The 22,500-nt window shown below is 65.2% G+C and overlaps 1 protein-coding gene across 2 annotated transcripts in view; it reads left to right on the top strand.

The window, feature by feature from the left end:
- The window catches only part of SRGAP3 (SLIT-ROBO Rho GTPase activating protein 3), a 134,558-nt gene that overhangs the window by 62,598 nt on the left and 49,460 nt on the right, over nt 1-22,500 (top strand). For both annotated transcript variants that reach the window (XM_055136294.1, XM_055136295.1), the window contains exons 2-3: nt 2,804-2,996; nt 12,060-12,222. In XM_055136294.1, the coding sequence (XP_054992269.1) occupies nt 2,804-2,996; nt 12,060-12,222 (356 nt within the window). The remainder of the gene's footprint in view (nt 1-2,803; nt 2,997-12,059; nt 12,223-22,500) is intronic.

Genomic DNA, 22,500 nt, shown 5'->3' with positions numbered 1-22,500 from the left:
GGAGAGGTGGCTGTGGGGGGCCTGGGCACACCCCCGGCCCTGGCCCACAGCCGCAGCCTCTTCATCGTGGGGCGGGATCACAGCCACCGCGGGCACGCGCCTGTGGGGTGTGGGGTGTGTCCCATGCGGGATGACACGTGTGTAGCGTGTCGTTGGCATGAGGGTGCTGTATGCCTGACGTTGTTTTTTTAAGTCACCATTAGAGATTTGCAGTCACAAAGTTGCTCCTGATTGGGTCTCGGTCACACAGTGGCTCCAGCACCCGTCCCTCCGCAGTGCGCAGCACCCACTGTTAAGTCCCCGTTTCCCTCCTGCACGCCCCCCCCACGTGTGGTCTCTGAGTGTGTACGTGTGCCGTGTGTGTGGCATGTAGTGAGTACGTGGCCTGTGTGAGTGGGATGACGGCGTGTGTGATGCGTGTTGCGTGTGCCCCCCAGGAATGTTGCAGGAAAACTTCCTCGGATCCAGGGGCCCCAAATTCCCACTCCCAGTGCAGCCCCGAGGGTCACACCGTCAGCTTCTCTGGGGTGGGGCGAGGGGCCATAGGAATGCAGGGTCTCGGACCCGGAACCAGGCCCTCTGAGCAGAGCCCACCGTGACGCACCCCACCCCACCATGCACACCCCAAGGCACAAGGGGTCCAGCCCCCTGAGCCCGGGGTGCAGACCTGCTCCCTACCCAGGGGCACAGGGGCCACAGTGCCGGTGCAGGGCCGGGGGTAGTCACGGCTACTCAGGCTGGAAGATACTTACGGAGTTCCCTGACCAGAGGGGAAATTAAATGCTCAATTACCTACATATTTGGGGTGAAGAGAAATGAAGTAAGTCGTAAAAAGAAAAAAATCTCAGGCTGGGGACTGGAGAGACGGGGCAGCGGGACAGCACGCCGGCCGCATACACCCCCCCCCCCCGCCCCGACAGGAGTCAGCCCGAGCACTGCCGGGTGTGCCTGTCCCCTCAAGAACAAGCTTCAGGCATAAGGACCGGAGCACAATCAGGGGTCTGTGCGGGAAAAGGAAGGACGAGTCCGAGACGGCAGGACCGCCACAATGGGGGGTTTCTGGGGCCGTCCTTGGGGGGGGCACACGGCCCGTCTCCAGACCCGGGTTCCTCCCGAGGGGACACACCCTTACAAGGGCTGCGTTTCTGCCCGAGGCCAGCTCGGGGACACACGCACGGAAGCGTCTCAGCCAAAGAGGAACCGCCCAGTCGGCGCGTCCCCCTCCGCGCGGTGCCAGGGCCTCGAGGGCAAGGCCAGGGTTCGAGGAATGGCGCAGGCTGGCCCGGGCCGGCAGGGCGGCAGCTGCGTGGACAGCAGGGCTGGCGCCGCCGTCTCTCTGGGCCGAGGCTGGTGAGCAGCCCAGCCCCGGCCGCAGGGCCCTTTGCACGAGCAGGGGACGGTCCCCTGTGTCACGGGATGGGGCCAGCCGAGAGGCGGGGGAAGGCTGTTACAGGCCGGGCTGGGCCTGCCCTGAACCCCGGCCCGGCCTGCACCTGCCAAGGAAGTGGGCCCGGGTCCTACAGCAGAGTGTGGTCAGAGGTCAGAGGTCAGAGGTCAGGGAAGCCGGATCCTCCAGCAAACGATGACCTTCTCCGAGGGCTCAGGCTCAGGAAGGGACGGGCTTGCGGGAGCGCGCTGTCTGGCTGGGGGGGCCGGGGTGAGGAGAGGTTCGCTTCCCTTCTGGAGAGGCTCGGCTGGGCGGGCAGAGTCGAGGGGAGTGGGCGCGGGCTCCCATCTGTCCCCCGGGGGCCTTCCTGGGGGCGGCTGTCTGGAGAGGTAAGAGGGTGCCGGGTGGACAGTCCGAGGCCTGGCCCGAGCCCTCTGGAGGGTGCGGACCCCCGCAGTGTGGCGGGTCTCGGATTCCAGGGGGCCCACGGGGCGTTTTGGGTGGGGAGCGCAGAGCCCCCTGGCGACTTGGGCTGAGCAGCACGGCCTGAAGGCTGAGCCCACTCCGGGGACACCAGCAGTGGGTGGACGGGCCGGGGCTTGACCGCCGGGGCCGGCCGGGGGTTGTAGCTCAGCTCCGAGCTCTCTGGCCTGTGCCGTTGCCCAGCTGAGTGTCACTGAAGTGTGGCCACTTCCCTGCCCCGTGCTGCCTGGGAAGGAGTGTGGACGCCGGCACGTGCTCACCAGGCCCGAAGTAACGCCCAGCCCAGTCCGGTTCCGGCCCGGGCCAGCCAGCATCAGCGAGCTCTCTCTCTCTCTCTCTCTCTCTCTCTCTCTCTCTCCTTCTCTCTCTCCCTCTCCCTCTCTCCCTCTCCTCTCCCTCTCTCTATCCCTCTCTCTCTCCCTCTCTCTCTCCCTCGCTCTCTCTCTCCCTCTCTCTCTCCCTCTCTTTCCCCCTCTCTCTTCCTCTCTCTCCTTCTCTCCCTCTCTTTCCCTCTCCCTCTCTCCCTCCCTCTCTCTCCCTCTCTCTCCCTCTCTCTCCCTCCCTCTCTCTCTCCCTCTGTCTCTCTCTCCCTCTCTCCCCTTCCTCTCCCCCTCCCTCCCTCTCTCTCTCTCTCTCTCTCTCTCTCTCTCTCTCTCTCTCTCTCTCTCTCTCTCTCTCGCTCTCTCCCCCCTCTCCTATCTCTTGCCTCCTTCTCTCCCTTTCTCTCTCCTTCCCTCTCTCCCCCTCTCCCCTCCCTGCACCCCTCGTGATCCTGCTGTCGGCTGGGCTGTGGGGTCCCCGGGCGGACCTTGACCACGTCTTGGTTTTCACGAGCTTCTCCCTGCGTGTCCCGGGTGGGAAAGGCTCCGGGCGTGGCGGGTGGGTGGGGGCGGGTGGCCGGGCCGGCTGCACTGACGCCCGCGTGTCCCGCAGAGATCCGCGCGCAGCTGGCGGAGCAGCTGAGATGCCTGGAGCAGCAGGCGGAGTCGCGGCTGCAGCTGCTGCAGGACCTGCAGGAGTTCTTCCGGCGCAAGGCGGAGCTGGAGCTCGAGTACTCGCGGGGCCTGGACAAGCTGGCCGAGCGCTTCTCCTCCCGCATCCGCGGCTCCCGGGAGCACCAGCTCAAGTGAGGCGCCTGCGGGCGAGCGGGCGGGGGCGCGGACTCGCCGAGGGCGGGCGGGGAGCAGGCGCTGCCCTGCCCAGCCCTGCCCCCGGGGCCAGCGGGCAGCGGCCTGGACGTGTCCTCTCCATGGACCCCCCCGGCTCGCACCGTCCTCCCCGTGCCCGGGAACACCCTGACTCCCCCCGGCCTGGGCTTCTGGGCCTCTCTCTGCCCGCTCCCGCCCGGGCCTGGACAGACCCCCAGTCTCAGAGCCCTGGCCCAGGTGGGCTGCGGGTGTCCTCAGGGCCGCCCCGGCCGCCCCCTGAACGTCCAGGCGGGGCCGTGGCAGCTCCCGCCCCGTCCTCCACCCGAGGCCGAGTCCTGCCCGGCCCCCAGCCCGCTCCCCCCTACCCCCCGCCAGTCCCCAGACACCGTCCACACTCCCGTGGCCCTCGGTTCCAGCCTCACTGCCCAGCCCAGGCTGCCCTCACCCCAAGAAGCCCCCGCCCCCGGCTCCTGGGCGCTGGGCACCCCGCTCGGCGGGGCCCATGGGCCTTGCCTGGTGGCTGCCGCCGGTCCCCAGGGCCTGGCCACTCGGCGTCTGTGTCCCAGTCCCCCACTGATGTCCACGCCGGGGGCGGGCCCACGCTCCCCACCCCCGAGGCTGTGGTCAGGCCGGCCCCTCCGGCTGTGCAGCCTGCGGACACCAGACACTCTCTGGGCCCGAGTGACGTTTGGGGCCGCCTCTGGCCGGGTCCCCTGGCCGCGCCGTCCCTTCCCGGTCGTGTCCTCCTGACGCTGGGGTGTGTGTGTGTGTGTGTATGTTTGTGTGTGTGTGTGTGTGTGTGCGGACTCGCGCACGTGTATGTGTGTGTGTGAGACTGGGACAGCCCAGGGCTCGCGTGTGCGTCTGGAAGGACAGTCCCCCTCCCCGACCCTCTGCTCCCCGCGGTCTGCAGGACTGTCCCCAGCACCCGGTCCGGTCCCCGAGCCCTGGGCACCATGGCCCTTCCGGTGCGACAGCAGGGACAGGTCCGGGGTTGGGCCCTCGGGAAGCCCGTTTCAGCTCCCTGGTCTGCCTGCTGGGAGCGGCTGACGCGCCCCTCGCCCCTCAGCCCACAGCCTCGCCCCGCAGAGCCCCGGCCCCCCGCCTGCCTCCTCCCACTGCCTCCTGGGACCCTGGGGCGGGGGGCAGGCGGGGGCCCGTTTCCTCCAGCCGCGAGCTCCCCCACCCCTGTCCCTCTCGGCGTCGTTAGGGCCGGGCTGGCCACAGGCCTGCAGCTGGGGCAGGGGCCGCAGCTGGTGGCCGGGCCGAGGGGCGACAGGCTGTGGAGACGGATGAGGTGCGGGTCCAGGCCCTCCGGGGGCCGGGTTCCTGCCCCCGCCCTGCCGCCCCCACCCCAGAGCTGTGCTCCGGCTGCTCCATCCTGGGCTCGGGGCCTCGCCTGTGGCCTCATCTGGTCACCTGCAGGTGACCCTGCTGCCCAGTCACTTCACAGGCCCTTCGGGGGGCTCCTAAGCAGTGCTCAGGGCACCCAGGGTCGGGCAGAGGTTGAGACTCAGCAGCCAGGCCGGTGCCCGGCCGGTGACGCTCAGGCCGTGGGTCCGGCTGTGTCAGGGGCCTCCACCTTGGGCTGAGTATTGGGCAAGGCCACACCTCTCTGAGAGATAGGAGGGGTGGGGAGGGAGGGAGTGGTGGGGGTGGAAGGGAGGAGCGAGGCGGGTGATGGGGTGCGGGGGCGTCCCTGGCAGGACCCCACGGGGCGTCCTCTCCACCTTCCCTGTTTCCACTCTGTCAGACACGGCTGCTCTCAGGGTCCTGCTGGGCACCAGACAGTGGGGGAGGGGAGGGGAGAGGGGGGAGGGGAGCAGAACTGGTGGAGCATCGGAGCATCGGTCAGAGAGGGCCTGGGGGTGAGAGAGGAACGTGCTCAACAGCCATGGCACCCGGAGGAAGGGGGAGGGCCGAGGGAGGAGGGAGAGCAGGCCCTCGCTGCCCTGGGGGAAGGCCGAGGGGGGAGGGAGAGCAGGCCCGCACTGCCCTGGGGGAGGGCCGAGGGGGGAGGGAGAGCAGGCCCTTGCTGCCCTGGGGGAGGGCCGAGGGGGGAGGGAGAGCAGGCCCTCACTGTCCTGGGGGAGGGCCGAGGGAGGAGGGAGAGCAGGCCCGTGCTGCCCTGGGGGAGGGCCGGGGGAGGAGGGAGAGCAGGCCCGCACTGTCCTGGGGGAGGGTCTAAGGGGGAGGGAGAGCAGGCCCATGCTGTCCTGGGGGAGGGCCGGGGGAGGAGGGAGAGCAGGCCCGAGCTGTCCTGGGGGAGGGTCTAAGGGGGAGGGAGAGCAGGCCCATGCTGTCCTGGGGGAGGGCCGGGGGGAGGAGGGAGAGCAGGCCCGAGCTGTCCTGGGGGAGGGCCGGGGGAGGAGGGAGAGCAGGCCCGAGCTGTCCTGGGGGAGGGTCTAAGGGGGAGGGAGAGCAGGCCCGTGCTGCCCCGGCCGTGCCTTGTCTGTCCTTCGGCGGTCACTGGTTGGAGTGTCCAGGCAGCGGAGGGGGTGGCCGGAGGCGCAGCGGCGTGGGGCTGGCATCGCTGGAGGGCAGAGGAGCTCAGCGGCCCTCGCGGCTCTCCTGGGCAGGGGACAGAGGGGACACTTGTCACCTAGCTGCCTCGGGGGCGTGTTTGGGCCCAGGGCCCGGGGCCGTCCACTCTGGTCCAGCCACGGAGACCCCCGAAGGCCGGGCACTGGGCTGCCGGCAGGAAGCAGGGGGCCTGCCGGGTGCAGGAGGGGCTCCCCGCCCCCTGGGGGGACACGGGTGACCCTGTGGCCTGACATCACTGACCCCCGGGCTTCTGAGGACGCTGGCGCCCGTGCAGGGCCTGGGGGCGGGGTCATGCAGCAGGGACAGAGACGAGACTGTCACGGGACCCACTTGCTCTGCGCGGACTCCCAGCGGGGCCTCCCAGTGGACAGTGCTGGGAAGGCCCCACTGTGCTGGACAGGGCTGGACCCTCCCGCTGCGGGCCCCCCTCCCCCTCACGTCCCCGGCGGAGCTGAGTGCGGCTCTGCAGAGGGCTGGCCCTGGGCGCGGCCGCGGTGACCCCCGGGACTTGGCCCCTCAGAGTCCCCGGGACGAAGCTTTTCTTTCCCAGCTCGGCTACGTGACCGTCCTGGGCGGGCTCGCGAGGACAGTGGGGACTGGTCACCCCCTCGTAGGGACTCCGGCAGATTCGGGTCAGCGGGTTCTGACCCCAGGCCTCCAGCCTGTTGACCCGAGGGTCACTGGTTCTCAGGCTCACACTGGCCGGTGGGACCCGCTGCCAGGCCAGTCCCGCTCACCGTCAGCCCCGTCGCTGGGGGCCCGGGAGCACCCAGCCGACCAGTGACCGCCACAGGCCACAGACTCAGAGTCCAGTGACCAGTGACCACCACAGGCCACAGACTCAGAGTCCAGCGACCAGTGACCACGGCAGACTGAAGAGTCAGCGGCTAATGACCGCTGCCGGCCACAGACTCAGTCCGTGACCCAAAAGGAGACGACCCCGCTGGCCGCCCAGCCGGGCTTCCTCTGGCCCTGGCCTCAGAAGGTTGCTAAAGAGGCAGCTCTGTGCGCGGTCAGGGCCACCACAGCTGGACAGACGCCTCTGGGCTCTTCCCTCCTGGCCGCTCCTCTGGGGGCCGCGCCTGCCCGGAACTTCACCCTCCCTCATGCTCCCTCCCCGTGCTCCCTCCCCCATGCTCCCTCCCCCGTGCTCCCTCCTCCGTGCTCCCTCCTCCGTGCTCCCTCCCCGTGCTCCCTCCCCCGTGCTCCCTCCTGCACGCCTCTGCCCTGTGCCCATGTCCTCCTCCCCAGCCCTGGGCGGGTCCGCGTGCTCTGTCCTCTGCCGGGGCTGTGTCCGTCTCTCAGAAAGTGGTACAAAGTACCAGCACTGCCCGCACGAGTAACTGCGCCCCGGCGAATCCGACTGAAGTCCCTGAAGGACCTGGGCCTGCCGGGGCCCGGGGGAGAGTCGTGAGGAGCCCGGGGAAGCCCCCGCAGGGAAGGGGAGGCCCTGACGGGGTCCCCGGCCTGAGACAGGAGCACGGAGGCATCGGGGGCTATTGTCACCCTCTGCGGGAGGCTGTGCCCGTGGGTGCCCCTTAGAACGGGGGGCATGGGGGTCCCCGAGGGCAGCCCGGGAGCCCGGGACAGCCCCCTGGTCCCCCTAATGAGGCTGGAGGAGGAACTGGCAGCGCGGCTCCCGGCGAGTGCTCCCTTTCCACGGTGCCTCCTCCCTGCTTACCTCTTCAGCGGAAGTCAGGCTGCGGTGACCGTTTCTGCCCCCAGGCTGCAGGGCAGCCGAGTGCTCCCCGTGCTCCCGCCCCTGCCCTGCTCACTCCGTGCTGCCTCCTCGGTGGCCCTGCAGGCGGCGGCTGCACGGAGCGTGTCCGGGGAGCGTGGCCCGGTGAGAGGGGGGCAGCGAGCCTGGGCAGGGGCAAGGCAGCCTCGTGGAGGAGCCCACAGGGAGGACCGCAGGGCGTGGACTCTGCTCAGCCAGACTCCTCCCTGCAGGAAAGGCCCAGCCCGGCCCTGGGCAGCTTCACTGTCTGGAACAGGATGGGGGGGTGGAGGGGGAGGGGTGAAGACGGGCACACGGGCAGGACAGAGGGTTGCCGGGAGCACCTCTCACAGGGAGCATCTCTCACAGGGAGCACCTATCACAGGGAGCACCTCTCAGGGAGCATCTCTCACAGGGAGCATGTTTCGCAGGGAGCACCTCTCAGGGAACACCTCTCTCAGGGAGCACCTCTCACAGGGAGCATCTCCCACAGGGAACATCTCTCTCAGGGAGGACCTATCAGGGAGCACCTCTCACAGGGAACACCTCTCTCAGGGAGCACCTATCAGGGAGCAGCATGGGGCGAGCTGGCCTTGTGCTCCTTCCGGCTCCCTGCTGTCCTGGGGGTTCCAGGGAGACTGGGGGTGTCAGCAGGCAGGTGTGTGGGAGCCTCGCCAGCCCCTGGAGCTGGCCGATGAGACAGTGGGGCCGCGGGGAGCCCCCAGCCTTGGCCTTGGTTCCAGGTGGGGAGTGAAGGCGGGAGTGCAGACCCCAGCCTGGCTCGGGGTGGGGGTGGGGGCTGGCGCCCCCGTGGCCTCTCACTGGGGAAAAGTGTTTCTCTCTTCCTCGGGCTGAATGGGGGCCTCACCCCCAGGCGTTGAAGTCTTGACCGCTGAGTGGGGGTCTTAGCTGGGCTGGTGCAGGGAGGTGGGCCCAGCCATGCCGGCTCCGCACAGTGGGGGCATCGGGGCCACAGACCCCCGGGGAGAATGTCCTGTGCCAAGGGAGGCAGAGGTCGGGGTGGTGTTCCCATAAGCCGAGGGACCCCAAGGGTGGGCAGCAAACTCCCAGGAGGAGGGAAGACACAGGACAGATTCCCCCCAGCCCAGAATAAACCAGCTCTGCGTGTCCTGATCACCAACTCCTGCCTCCAGCGTTGGAAGGCCCACATCTGCTATGGAAGCTTCCGGAAGCTTTTGGAAGTTCCTGGAAACTCCTGGAAGCATCCAGTCCCGAGGCTCATCCTCTCCTTCTAGGCTGTCCAGTGCAACCCCTCCACACTATCCAGCTCCTCGCCCCCAGGGCCAGCTTCCTCTCCATGTCTTTGCCTTCTAGAAGGTTCCTGCATGCAGCGCCTCACGTTTGCACCTGGGGGTGCCCATCCTTACTCCTGTGAGGGTCAAAACCCACCGTCCTGCCTCTGCGAGCCCGCTGGCCCCGTTACACCTGTCAGCGGCCTGTGCCAAGCTGTGCCTGGGCCCAAGTGCGGGGCTGAGCGGGTCGGATGGAGCCAGGGAGGGTCAGAGCCCAGCGCGGAGCCGTGGTGGGTGGAGGCTGGGCGGGCCGGGCGCAGGGCCTCGGGCACCGGGCATTGTCTGACCAGCCCACGGCCAGCTGAGCAGGGAGTGAGGGGGCAGTGGGGCTCGGTTTGCCTCCTGGGCTGGACAGAGGCGGGCCTGCCCGTCACCTGTGGTCAGGCGCTAGGAAAGGCGCGGGTCCCACGGGGTTGGTGTGCCTGGAGACAGGCGTGAAGAGGGGGGTGCGTGGAGACGGGCACACAGAGTCGGGGTGAGTGGAGACGGGGTGCATGGAGACGGGGCACACAGAGACGGGGCACACAGAGACGGGGTGCACAGAGATGGGGCGAGTGGAGACGGGGCGAGTGGAGACAGGCACACAGAGTCGGGGCGAGCAGAGACGGGGCGAGTGGAGACGGGGCAAGCAGAGACGGGGTGCGTGGAGATGGGGGTGCACGGAGACGGGGTGCGTGGAGCCGGGGTGCGCGGGGATGAGTGCACGCGGAGGCAGGGCGCCCGGACAGGACACAGAGGTGGGGTCTCCCGGAGGCGGGGGCCGGGGAAGGCTGAGGCCCAGACGGCCGGAGCCTCACGCACGGGAGCCGCGCTCAGGGCAAAGGGGTCTCACTCCCGGGGGGGACAAGGGGCCTGGCCAGGGCCGGGCTCCCCCCCCCGCGACTCTTGTTCCCAGGACTTTGCGCGTGAGAGGATGACGGCCGTGTTCTCCCGGAGCCTCCTCCCTCGTGCTGGACTCCGGCCTCCCCCACACTCCGGAACCGTGCTGGGTCCCCCGCCCGCGGTGGGCCCCTCCGCTCACAGCCGCCCCCCACTGTGCATCTCCCTGGCCTCCTGGGGTCCCCCGCCCAGGGGAGGCTGTGCAGCGTCCACCTGGTGCCCAGTTTGTTACCCGATGGGACGCAGGAGGAGAGCGGCCACTGGCCGCTGTCCACCCCGCAAGTCCTTGGTGGCTCTTTGGTAACTGCCCCCGCCCATCTCCAGTCTTCCTCGATGTCCAGGTCACCTAGTCAACGGTCCCCAGCGGCCCCAGGCCCTCTCACGGCCCTGCAGTGGTGTTCCTGACACTGGTGACTCCTGGGCTGTGTGTCACCGTCCTGGCCGTGTCCTCCCTGAAGTCCTTCTCGAGAGGGTCTGCAGGGGGGAGTGTCGGCTGAGGCTCCCGGCCACGGGCTGCTCACGCACACGGTGGTCTGGGCTGCTCTCCCACCGCGGCTGGCGTGTGGGGCGAGTCTTTCATGGGCGCCCCCAGGGTGGTCTGGGGGGAACTTGCTGGGGACGGTGACCAGAGCTGGGGTCAGCGGAGACCTCGGGGTGTGCTTTTGGGATGACAAAGGGCAGATCCTCTTTGGTCACATCCGTGACCGTGTGCTTCAGGACCGGGGCCTTCTCTGGCCTGTGTGTGGGGCCTGGGGTCCGCTCCATCCACTGGGGTCCTCGTGTGACCACCGTCTCTCTGCCTGGTGGCCGGCAGGGACGCCCGGCCAGAGCAGGGAAACTGGGGATTTTTCTCTTCTGGTAGATGCTTTGTTTGGGGGCCACACCTGGCGGTACTCGGGGCTTGCTCCTGGCTCTGTGCTCGGGAATTACTCCTGACAGGCTCAGAAAACCATGTGGGATGCCGGGGGCTGAACCGGGTTGGCCGCATGCAAGGCAAATGCCCTGCCCGCTGTCCTGCCGCTCCAGCCCCAGCTGCTGGGTGATAACCTCACCCCAGCTGAGTGACCCCCTACCTCACCCCTGCCCGAAGTGGCACCCACACGCCTCTCTCCTCGACTTCCACAGCGCAGGTGGGGGCTGTCTGGGCGGGTCACCGCACCCAGTGCCCAGAGACGTGGCCTGACACCAGCAGTAATGAAAGCGAGACACGGGGGATGGGCGCCCTGGCCTTGGGTCTGGAAGTCTGGGCTGGGGCCAAACAGGGCAGCAGAAGCTGAACCACGGCCCTGCTCGTGCCCGCCTCGGCCACGGCCCCGAGTGGTTCCTGCTCGGGTCTCCCAGCAACCAAAGGGCTCCCCTGGTTCCCGGACACTTCCCAGTGCCCTCGCCCATCCCTGAACCCAGACCGGGAGCCCTGGGCCCCTCTGACACCAAATGGTTTTGGACTTTTCGATGCCACCAAGAAAATGCCTCCAGGTCGGGCCGCCCCGTCTGGCCTGCCGTCCTCTGGGCCTTGGGGGATCCTTGCTGCACCCCCTCTGGCACCGCCACTGGCTGCCCCAGAAATGCTGAGAGAACGGGGCCGCGGCCATTGTACAACGGGGAGGAGGGCACGTGCCTGGCATGCACCTACCCGGGTTCAATCCCTGGCATCCCATACGGTCCCCCGAGCCCCAGGCGTGATCCCGGAGTGCAGAGCCAGCAGGAAGCCCTGGGCACTGCCAGGGGTGGCCCCCCCCTGAAGAAGAACATGCTGAGGGAGGGGGCAGTTTCCTGAGCAGACCGTGCCCCGCCCCCTTGGCCATGGAGGGCAGGTTAGAGCTGGTGGGCGGGGGGCCTGGGGCACGCCCCTCTAGTAGTGGCCAGGCCTCTGCCCACTTTGGACCGTCCCAACGTCTAGAGCAGAGCGAGAGGGTGGCCCCCGGGGACACCCCGAGACCGTCTCTGGCCTCTCCCCCTGCCTCCCCTCCCGGGTCTTGGCCTGTGGGCGGGTGAAGCCCCCGCGGAGAGGCCGCCCCCTTCCTCCGTGACTGGAGCATCAGGAGACGGCGGGCCTGCTCCGTGGCGGTCAGAGACCCCCAGTTTCTGGCTCAGGTGGGCCTGAGTGCCTGCCCTTCCCCTGAGACGTGCACCCGCCCCACCGCTGCCAGGCTGGGCGCTCCCGGAGCCGGATTCCGGGCGGGCAGAGGCTGAGGGGCAGAGACCCCAGTTCGATCCTGAGCCCGGGCAGGCTTAAGCCCAGAGACGGCCCAGCGCCACAGGGCTGAGCACTGGGCCCACTGTTCCGGGGCCCGAGTGGTCCCGGACCCTCTCCCCCCCCCCCCCCCCCGAGCATGGCCTGGTCCCCCGCCCCCAGAGAAGCCTGGGTTCCGGGAGGGGTAGGAGTTGACCGAGGGTCCCCGTCTGGGGGGGTGGGGGGTCAGCCCGTGCTGTTTCTCCGCAGAGCCGAGCAACTCGCCCCAGGGTTTGGCCTCGGGGACGGGCCGGCCCGGGGCGTCCCCAGCATCGGTGTCCCAGAAACCCCCCCAGGGGCCTTGCTGCGGGCGGCCCCCGGGGCGCGTGAGGCCCACCCGTGCCTGTCTCCCCAGGAAGGACCAGAACCTCCTCTCACCCGTGAGCTGCTGGTACCTGGTCCTGCACCAGACGCGGCGGGAGAGCCGGGACCACGCCACCCTCAACGACATCTTCACCAGCAACGTCACCGTGCGCCTGGCCCAGATCAGCGAGGACGTCGTCCGGCTCTTCAAGAAGGTGGGCCCGGCGGGCGGCGCTGCCCGGCCACACCCGGGGCTTGGGGCGTGGCCGGTGGCCTCCGACCCCTCTCCAGCCGCAGCACAAGCACGAAACGGGGCCGGCAGCTCGTGTCCTGAGGGGGGTGGCGGGGGCTGGGGGGGCTGGAGGCTCACTCCCACCCCCGGAGAAGGTGCCGGGGGGGTTCCATCCCCCCCACTCCGGTCCCGGCGTCCGAGTGGGCACACAGACCTGCCCATGTGGCTGGGCACACGTGTGGACGCGGGTCTGGGCGCTGTCCACCCCTGGTTGGGCTCAGGCTGTGCGGATGACGTCCCTGCCCAGGTCCTGCCACCCGTGAGCGTCCCCCCAGCCCCTCTCCCGCCAGCGTCTCTGTGCCGGGCCCTTCCGTGGGCCCATCTCCTGCGTGGACGCTCACGGCTTCCGGCCCACCAGAAGCGTCGGGGCAGACCCGCCTTTGCCACGCTCGCGGCGGCGTCCTCAGGCTGGGTTTCTGCAGGGACAGTCGGGCCTGGAGGCCCAGAGTGTTTCCTGAGTGGCGTCCACAGCCCCCAGAGGCCGAGTGTGGTGGGAACAGGCCCCGGGCACCCCGAGAACGTCTCACTGACCTCGAAACCAACAGGGGGGGCCCAGCACACTCCGAGGTATAGACTCGCTCCCGGGAGCCCCGCCTCCCTCTCCCCCAGCTGGGGTGCCCAGGACCACCCCGGGAGTGTGGGAGCAAGGGGGGGGGCGCGTGCCAGGGGGTGCCCTGGGCAGTTCTGCAGTTCCTCGGTTCCCGGGTCCACCACTCACCGCCCGGTGCCTCAGTTTCCCCATTGGTGTGACGGGGACAGAAATAACCCAGGGGCCGGAGAGCACGGGGGAGGGCGCGGGGAGGCGCTCGCCCCACCCTTCGCTGCAGCTGACCTGGGTGTGTCACCAGCTCCCAGGCCCCGGCAGGAGAAACCCCCGAGTGCAGAGCCGGGAGTGACCCTGGGCGCAGCCCGCTGTGGCCAGCCCTGCCCGCGAGAGAACACGCCCAGAGCGGCTGTGGGGAGGACGGGCGAGTGCCCCCACAGAGCTGGTGCCCCGCACGGCCTGGCCAGGTCACGCGTGCACACGCATGCACAGGGCGCCCCTCTCCCTGCCGCCCCCCTCCCCGCCCCCGTCAGCCTGGTGCCAGTCCCGGGGTATCTGGAGCGGACACGGTGATTCAAAACCGAGCCACCTTGGACTCGCTGCTTCTGGAAGGGGCAGCATGTGCCCGCGGGCCGGCTGCCCGCGCCAGGGACGGCGCCCCCTCTTCACCTGAAACGGCCCCGCTCTCCATGCTGCAGACGTGGCCGAGGGGGGGAGGCCGAGCGAGGAGAGAGGCGACTGTGCTGTGCCTGGCTGCCCCCCACCTCCGCCCCCACCGCCGCCGCGGCTGTGTGCTGGGGTCAGCGGGGCCTCCGGAAGTGAAGGGGCTCCTCGGAGCCGAGCTCAGGGGCGAGGGAGATCAATCTTCCAGGCTCATTCGGGCTGACAGCGGCCTCGGCAGTCACGGAGGGTAACAGGGTGGAAAATAACATCCACAGCTGAGCTCCCGCCGCCCTCGCCAGCCGGGAACAAAGGGGGCAGCGGGGCCGGCCTGGCCAGCGACAGGCCCAGTGGCCCTCGGGGCCCGGCGGTGCCAGATTCCGGGCCACTGCGGCCGCGTCCCTCGGAATGGGTGAATCTAGGGAGAAGCCTGAGCTGGCGGCCGCCTGTGGCTCTCGGCTGGGAGGGGGGTGTGCAGGGAGATGGTGACGCGTCGGCCCGCGGGCCCTTCACACGGCAGCCCGGCCTGTGCCCCGGTGGTGCCCGTGGGGGCGCCTCTCCCCCGTGGGGGCTCCTGGCTCGGTGGCCGTGTCCCCCGTCCCATGGAGCCTCTGCAGGAGGCGGGAGAAGCTTCCAGCCCCCTCGGGACGCTGGCCACGCAGCGGCCGCCTTCCCAGGGGTTCTGGGTACCCGGAGCACGCCGCCTGCCTCACGCCTGATTCACTCGGACCCGCCCGGCCATGCCCCGCTGGGGGGACGCAGGTCGGCTGCAGCTCGGTGGTGCTGGGCCAGGCCGGGTCCTCCCGTCCGTAAGCGGGGAAGGGCGGGGAGGGGCGTCCCGCTCTCTCGCTCCAGCCGCTTCCTCCCCGGCGGTCTCCCTGCGCTGCCAGACCCCCTGGCAGATGAGGGGGTCTGACCCTCGTCAGGGGGTCAGACCCCCAGGCCCCCAGCTTCCTGCCCAGGCCACTCGGCAGCCACCGGGAGCCCGAGCCGGCAGCCGGCAGAGCCCAGGGAGGGGCAGCCCCAGCGGCCAGAGCCCCAGCGCCCCCATGAACCACATGCGGCTCCCGCTCCCGCCCGGGCGCGGGCCTGACCCCGCCGCTGCCCCGAGCATGGCTCCTGCCCCGGGTCCCGGGAACGCCCCACGGAGACATGACCCCGCAGCCCGCCCGGGGCTTCCCGCTGCGGAATGTCCTGCGCCCCCCCCCCCACCGAGGCCGCTCTGGGGGCCGTGACTTCAGGCCTCGGCCTCGACACAGACAGGCAGAACCCCGGGACGAGGGCAGCTGTGGGGGCCCGTGGGGCCCCTCGTCCCCGATGCTGAGCCAGACTGCTGCTGCCGCCCGTCTGTTCACCTTCTGACACTAGACCTGGAGGTGCGAACTTTGTGCACCACAGACACACACATGCACACACACATGCACTCACACACGCATGTGCTCAAACACGTGTGCTCTCACACATGCACATGCACACACATGCCCACTCACACGTACACACATGCACACACATGTGCACTCACACACATGCACACATGTGGGCACTCACACATGCACATGCTCACACACACGTGTGCACTCACACATGCGCGTGCCTGCCCACCCACAACCCCAGCTGTCCTGGGACTTCCTGTTTAAGTGGCTTCCGTCCCCCAGGGCCTCCCCGTCCCCAAGGATGCCAGGAGCCACCAGGCAGTGCCGGGGACCTCCTCCAGTCACACCCGGTGACGTCAGGGACCACGTGGTGCCAGACAGGACTCAGGCAAATGGCCTCTCCGCCCGTGCCCTGCGCCCCGTGCCCCGTGCCCTGTGCCACTGCCCGTCACTGCAGCGCAGGCCTTTGCCCGAGATGCTGGTCAGAGGGCGCCGGTGGCCCCCTAATGCCACCCTGCAGGGCACCGGTGACTGTCCCACGAGGCCTCGCTCCTCTGGGGAAGGCCCCTCCACCCCGGCTTCCCTCCTCCCACGGCTGAGTCTCTCGCCCTGTTTGGTTCCTCTCCGCCTCACAGCGACAGGGAGAAAGTAGGACAGAGGCCTGGACCGTGTCCCCAGGGAGAGGCCCCTGGAACTGACCGTTCGGGGGGCGGGGGGAGGTGCCTGCCAGGGGGCACGGCGGCTGCATGTGTACGAGAGAGAGTGAGCGTGTATGTATGTGAGTCTGTGTATATGAGTGTATGTATGTGTACGTGATTGTGTACGTGTGTTTGTGTGTGAGTGTATGTGTGAATGTGAGAGTGTATGTGTGTGTGAGTTTGTACACACGTGAGTGTGTGTATGTGTTAGTGTGTATATGTGTAACAGTGTGTGTACGTGTGAGAATTTTAAGTTTTACAAAGTGTCATGTGTATAAAAGTGCATCATGTTTTATCCTCATTTTCACTACTGTCCAACTAGAGGAAAGAATTCGCGGGGGATAGTAGATAACTGCTTTTTACGAGCCCATCTGACCTCCGCGCCTCTCGGAGAGCGCGGCAAGGGTGTGTGTGAGGCTGTGTATATGTGCATGCATGTGTGAATGTGTGTATATGTGTGAGTATGTGTGTATGTGTGTGTGAGTGTGTCTGTGTGTCTGTGTGTGCAAGCGTGTGTGCATGTGAGCGTGTGAGCGCGTGCGTGCGTGTGTTGGGGGCTGGGTGGGCAGCAGGGGGGGCGTCTGAGGCCGCTGCTCACGGGTTTTCCGCTGCAGTCAGCTTGGCAGTTGCGGGGCTGAGGAGAGTGAGTGTTTTCGCTTGTGAGATTTCGCACCCGGCCTGGAGCTGCTCCTCGGTGCGGGGGCAGAGCCGCCGGCAGGGCGCTGTGTGGGTGAGGTGGGCGCGGCGTCAGCTGTGGTGACAGGAACCGAGCAGCTGCCCTCCAGGCAGGCGGAGCTGTCAGTCCCGCCGCCCGTGTGGCTTGTCGCCCCTTTCAGCGCGTCTCCCGGGACCCGTGTCTAGCATCGAAGCCCTCTGGGGGCCGTGTGAGCAGGCGGGGCCCGAGGCTCGGAGGGAGGCTCAGGGACAGGCGCGGTGATGCTTTCTGGGGGCTGGCCCGGGGACCACCCTGGAGAATGACGTGTGGGACCCAGCCCCCTGGCTGTACCGGGGGGGAAACTGAGTCTCGCCCTGACAGGCTGTTCTTGGGGCCCCTTCCCTGCAGAGCGCCAGCAGGAGGTGCCATCTGCGCCCCGCCTGCCCCCTCGCCCCTCCCCGTTTCCCAGACTGGCCTTGGGGCCGCCCGTTTGCGGCTCGGGCCTCCCACACAATGGCCGTCCACCCCTTTCTGCTCCGATGCCAGCGGAATTTAATTACTCGCCCACCGTGCGGTGCATTTGATTGTGGGAAGCAGCGGGCCGGGGGTACTAATGAGGACGGGCTCTCGGGGCGGAGCGGGGTGGGGGCTGGGGTCCAACAGCCAGCCTTTCACAGCGTGACAAGCCGGGCTCCGGCTCCGCGGGCTGCCCCCTTCCCGCCTCGAAGACGTCCGTGGCGTTTCATAAATAAATCAGGGCTTTTGTGCCTGGTAATTGCTTTGCTTTGTCGGCGGGACCCAGAGCACCGGCGGGGACGCCGTGGATTCAGAGTGTGGCTTCGTTTGTGGCCGCAGGAGGGAGTGAGGGGTTGCGAGCGGGAGCGCGCGCTCTGAGCTCTGCAGCTTGTCCCCACACCCCGACTCCCCGACTCCCCGGGTCAGTGAGGCTGGCCCCCTCAGCCACCCCCCTGCCCCCACCGACATCCTGACAGTCTGTAAACGGCCCACAGACATTTCATCCCTTTTTTTCTTTGCTTGTTTTGGTTGTGGGGCCACACCCCACAGTGCCCAGGGGCTGCTCCCGGCTCTGTGCTCAGGTGTCACTCCTGACAAACTCCGGGGACCGCAGGGGATGCCGGGGCTCAAACTCAGACCAGCTGCATGCAAAGCAAACGCCTTCCCCGCTGTCCTATTGCTCCGGTCCCGGGGAGGGTGGGTTGAGCCCATTTCCCGGGGTCTCGGGGAGGGGGGGCCGGAATCTGGCACAGGGGCGCCTGGAGCTGGGGTTCGAATCCTCACGTGTCCCGAGCCCGGGTGAGCTGCTGAGAGCATGCAGAGGGAGGGAGAGAAATGCGTCTGATGCAGCAGCCCCTCGGACGGGGCCCCCCGAGGTCTCTCCCGGGCAGGACAGGCGGGCACTGGGCAAATCAGGGACGGGCCGTCCCTGAACTCAGCAGATTTCCCGGCGGAGCAGGGGGCCTGGGGAGGTTTTAAGGTGCGGAGGTGGGTTTGAGCCCCTCGGGATAGGGGTTTCCCAGAGCTGAGCCCCCCAGACCCTCCCGAGACAGGAAGGAGCAGGAAGTCGGGATCAGCAAGCGGGGGGCCAGGTGCAGCGACAGCCGAGCCTCCGTGTTTCTCGGGGAGCCCTGGCCTGGGGGCGCCTCTTCCCCGGGCAGTGGACGGGGGACACGGGGCCTCTGTTGGACCCTCCCCTGCAGAGCGGAGGGCAGTGTGGCCCTGGCAGTGCGTCTCGACCCCAGGCAGTTCCAAAGAGGGTGGGAGTGGACACGGGGGTGTCTCTCGAACCCCCCCCCCACCAGCTGGGGACAAGTGTCCCCCGGGGGCTGAAGGAAGAGAGCCGGGATTCCAGACCATGGCCGAGGCTGACCGGCAGGGACGGGGCCAGTGTGGGCAGCACCGTTAGGGACACAGGGGTGCCACCACTCCCTTCTCCTGCCCTGATCGTAGCTCCACGTGCCAGCCACGAGTCATTGGCTCTGAATGGATCTAATAATAATCTCATCTCTGGCCTGGCTGTGGTGTTTCAAAGGTGCCTGTCCGGGAACCAGCCGGGAAGCGTCAGTCTCACTGCATGCTCACTGGCTCTTCTTTTTTTTTTTTTTTGATTTTTTAATTTTTTTGCTTTTTGGGTCACACCCAGTGATGCTCAGGGGTTACTCTTGGCTCTGCACTCAGGAATTACCCCTGGCGGTGCTCAGGGGACCCTATGGGATGCTGGGAATCGAACCCAGGTCGGCTGCATGCAAGGCAAACGCCCTCCCTGCTGTGCTATTGCTCCAGCCCCTCATTGGCTCTTCTTGAGAAAGACCCGATGGGAATCAGACGGAGAAGGGGACGGAGGGACGTTTCCTCTGGGCCCACGAGTCCAAGGGCCAGAAACAAATGAAATGCTCAGGAGCCCCTCCCGGATTCCTTCCAAACCTCGGTGGTCTCTTTCGAGCCCTGGATTTCCTTTTCTTGTCTTACTGGACCCTCACCCCGTAAGACGCTGAGGGAAGAGGGAGGGGACCTTCCTGACCCTTAATGGGCACACACACCTCTAATGCTTCACTGCTTACAACAACTCGTCACTAACTGGGATACGCAAATAGGAACCCGCTTAGGAAACAATCCGAACGAGCAGCTCATCCTTCTGCTGGAGAGAAGGCACCGGGGTGGCGGGTGTGCAAAAATTAATAGCACTCCCGTGAGCCAGACACAGCCCATTAGACGATGTCATTTAAAAACGCTAGAGAACAAGCAGGCTTGGAAATTAATGCGGTTTAGTGCTACGAGTCAGCGACATCGCAGAAGTTTTGATAAGTGACGCTTTTGTTGTTGTTCAGACATACATATTTCATGATATTACAAATTTCTTGGCGCCATCATTTATTCCGAATTATGATTCTTTCCGTTGTGATCATTCTATGAAGCTTTCTTCTTGCCTTTCAGTTCTGACTTCATCATACTATGGGGAACAAATAAGGCCAGTAGGTTTTATTTTTTTGGTGTTCGGTGGAGTTTGACACCAATTCCTGACAGTGACCGTCAGTCTCCCAGGTGTTCTATGATCACTGTATCACTGTCACTGTCATCCCGTCGCTCATCGGTTGGCTCGAGCGGGCACCAGTAACGTCTCCATGGTGAGACTTGTTGTTACTGTTTTGGGCATATCAAATATGCCACAGGGAGCTTGCCAGGCTCTGCCGTGCGGGTGGGATACTCTCGGTAGCTTGCCAGGCTCTCCGAGGGGGATGGAGGAATCGAACTCAGGTCGGCTGCGTGCAGGGCAAATGCCCTACCTGCTGTGCTATAATATGATATAATTTGCCTTGCCTCCGGTCCCATGAGAAAAGTTTTAATGATGATCTTGCCCCAGGACAGGGGTGCTGGGTGGGGGGAGACTAGTGTCAGTGGCTCCTTCAGTCTCTCGAAGACGCACGTGCAGTAAATCAGCTCTGCTAAGTCTTTCCCAACCACTCACCAGCCACCAGCTGCCCAGCCCCAGACACTAGTTCTATGATAAGCCTGTAAATTTTCCAAGGCACCGAAGTGGGAGCCCAGGGCGGCCAGAGCACAGGGCAAGGGGGGGCACAGCGAGGGGTGGGCTCGGGAGAGGAGCCCAGTTTAGTGCCTGGGGTTCTGCCCATGGAGAGATGGCCCTCTCCTTATTTTTAGGAACTGATTTGACACACTCATGCACATGTGTGGGCGTGAGTGGCTTCTTTCTCGGGCTGTGGGATTCTGGAAAATATAAGGCTTCCATCTCAGTTCACAAAACATATTTTCAGTGGATTGGAAGTGCCAAAAAGAAAAAGGAAAATGTTAGAATTTTCATAAGTGTAGAAGATTATATTTAAGATCTTGTGGGTGAGAAAAGGCTGCTTCAGGGAAACATGAAAAGAACAAGCCACGAAGGAACATGTTGATTGAGGCCCCACCACGAGCACGAGGGTCAAACCTACGGGGACAAACGTGTCCCGCAGAGGTGCAGGTGAGGCAAGGAGACATTTGGCATGTGCAGAACGGATCAAAGGTTCAAAGCCGGGGTATCTAAGTCAATTCTGGGGCCTGGGGCCCGAGCGATGGGACAGCAGGGAGGGCTTTTGCCTTGCACACGGTCGACCCGGGTTCGATCCCCGACATCCCATATGGTCCCCCGAGCATCGCCAGGAGTGACTCCTGAGTGCAGAGCCAGGAGTAACCCCAAGCATCGTCGGGTGTGGACACCCCCACAAAAAAGAAGCCAAAATCAACTCCTACAAGTTAACAAGAAAAGGCCAAAACCAACCAACCAACCAAACTGGCAGACGCCTGTGCGTTGTCAGAGCCCGAGGCTGGTTGGTGAGCTCATGGCGGAGGGCCTGAGCTCCAGGAGGGGCAGGGTTCATGCTACCATCACAAGGGTCGCTGGCCCTGTGAGTGAAGTCTGATACTAATTCTTTTTTTGTTTTGTTTTGTTTTGTTTTGTTTGCTTTTTGGGTCACACCTGGTGATGCCCAGGGGTCACTCCTGGCTCTGCACTCAGGAATCAACCCTGACGGTGCTCAGGGGACCATATGGGATGCTGGGATTCGAACCCGGGTTGGCCGAGTGCAAGGCAAATGCCCTACCCACTGTGCTATCGCTCCAGTCCCTGATACTAATCCTTGTTACCAATTAAAAAGCAAAAATCAATGGAAGCAAGGCTAGATGCGCAGAAAGGGAAACAGAAGTAAACCGACACAGAAGCAAAGATTTCCCCTTTGGTGGCATCTGGAGAAAGCAAACGGAAACAGCACCAGGTCAAAGTCACTCCTCAGTGCCCGTAGGAGTGCGGGGTGGTGGGCATGCCCACATCTTTGGAAGCCTGAAAAATGGTCCAGTGCTTCTAGGCGACAGTTGGGCGGAGTCCAGTAACAGTAGAGGAAGAACATGTACCCGTGTCCCAGAAACTCCACTTCTTTTTTTTTTTTTTGCCTTTTTGGGTCACACCCGGCGATGCTCAGGGGTTACTCCTGGCTCTGCACTCAGAAATTACTCCTGGTGGTGCTGCGGGGACCATATGGGATGCCAGGAACTGAACCCGGGTCAGCTGCGTGCAAAGCAAACGCCCTCCCCGCTGTGCTATGGCTCCAGCCCTGCAACTCCACTTCTAAGTGTGATCCAAAACTGTCCCAGAATATGGACTAAAACACACACACACACTCACACAGTGTTTGTAGGGTTTGGCCATTCAGGTCATCATGAGGGAACAGGTTCCCTCGGCTCTGGGTGATCAGGCAGCGGAGTATCAGTCCAGAGCGATGCGGAAGGAGCTAGAATGACTTGTATCACGGAGGATAAGACTTGGAATACAGCGAGGTGAACCATCACCCTTTTTGTTTGTTTGTTTTGGGGGCCACATCCAGCACGATCTGGGGCTACTCCTGGCTAAGGTCAGGGATCACTTCCTGGTGGTGCTCGGGGAACCACATGGGATGCCAGGAATAGATGCAGTTCATGCAAGGTGAGTGCCCTCTCTGCTGCACTGTCTCTCCGGCCCCTTTTATTATTATTATTATTAATAATAATTTATTCTTTTATTGAATCACCATGTGGAAAGTTACAAAGCTTTCAGGTTTAAGTCTCAGTTATACAATGCTCGAACACCCATCCCTTCACCAGTGCACATATTCCACCAGCAAGAATCACAGTATACCTCCCTCCCTCCCCACCACCTCTCCATCCGGCCACTTTTTTAAAGTTTAAAACACTCCCAGTTCAGGTTGTTTGTATTGTCCAACCCTGTTGGAAGCCAAGCTACACAACTGTGTCCGAACACAGGCCCATTTCGGGAAGTTAAGGGAGGGGAGGAGAGAGGAACATGGGGAGCCCTGCAATCTTATCTCTAGCTTCTCTCTCCTAACTGAAACGCGGATACAAAGTAGGGCAAAATCTTGACCTTCGATCTGGGTGGCTTGCCCACGAATACTTTGTTATTGTTCTGGTTACTCTTTACTCTTTGAGAGCTAAATCCCAGAGAGCAAAATTAAGAGGGGCGGGAAGGGCAAGGTGGAGACAGACTAAGAAGGGCCTTGGGAGCCCTAATGAGAACAGGTTTTATTTTCTGGACGTTGGAGAACCCTTGAAGGTCTAGATTAGGGGATGGATGAAGCCAGGTTTAAGAATGATTAACCGGTGCATTTGGTGGCTGTACCAAGAAAGCTACCAAATTTGGGCCAGCATGCATGCATACTGATATAGAGTTAGTGGCTGAAGGGAACAGGGCTAGTTGGTGAGGTTCACAGGT

This window comes from Sorex araneus, chromosome 4, assembly GCF_027595985.1.
Source record: "Sorex araneus isolate mSorAra2 chromosome 4, mSorAra2.pri, whole genome shotgun sequence".
Classification (NCBI taxonomy): domain Eukaryota; kingdom Metazoa; phylum Chordata; class Mammalia; order Eulipotyphla; family Soricidae; genus Sorex; species Sorex araneus.
The sequence above is the reverse complement of the archived record's forward strand: the minus strand, read 5'-3'. Positions and strand labels throughout refer to the sequence as shown.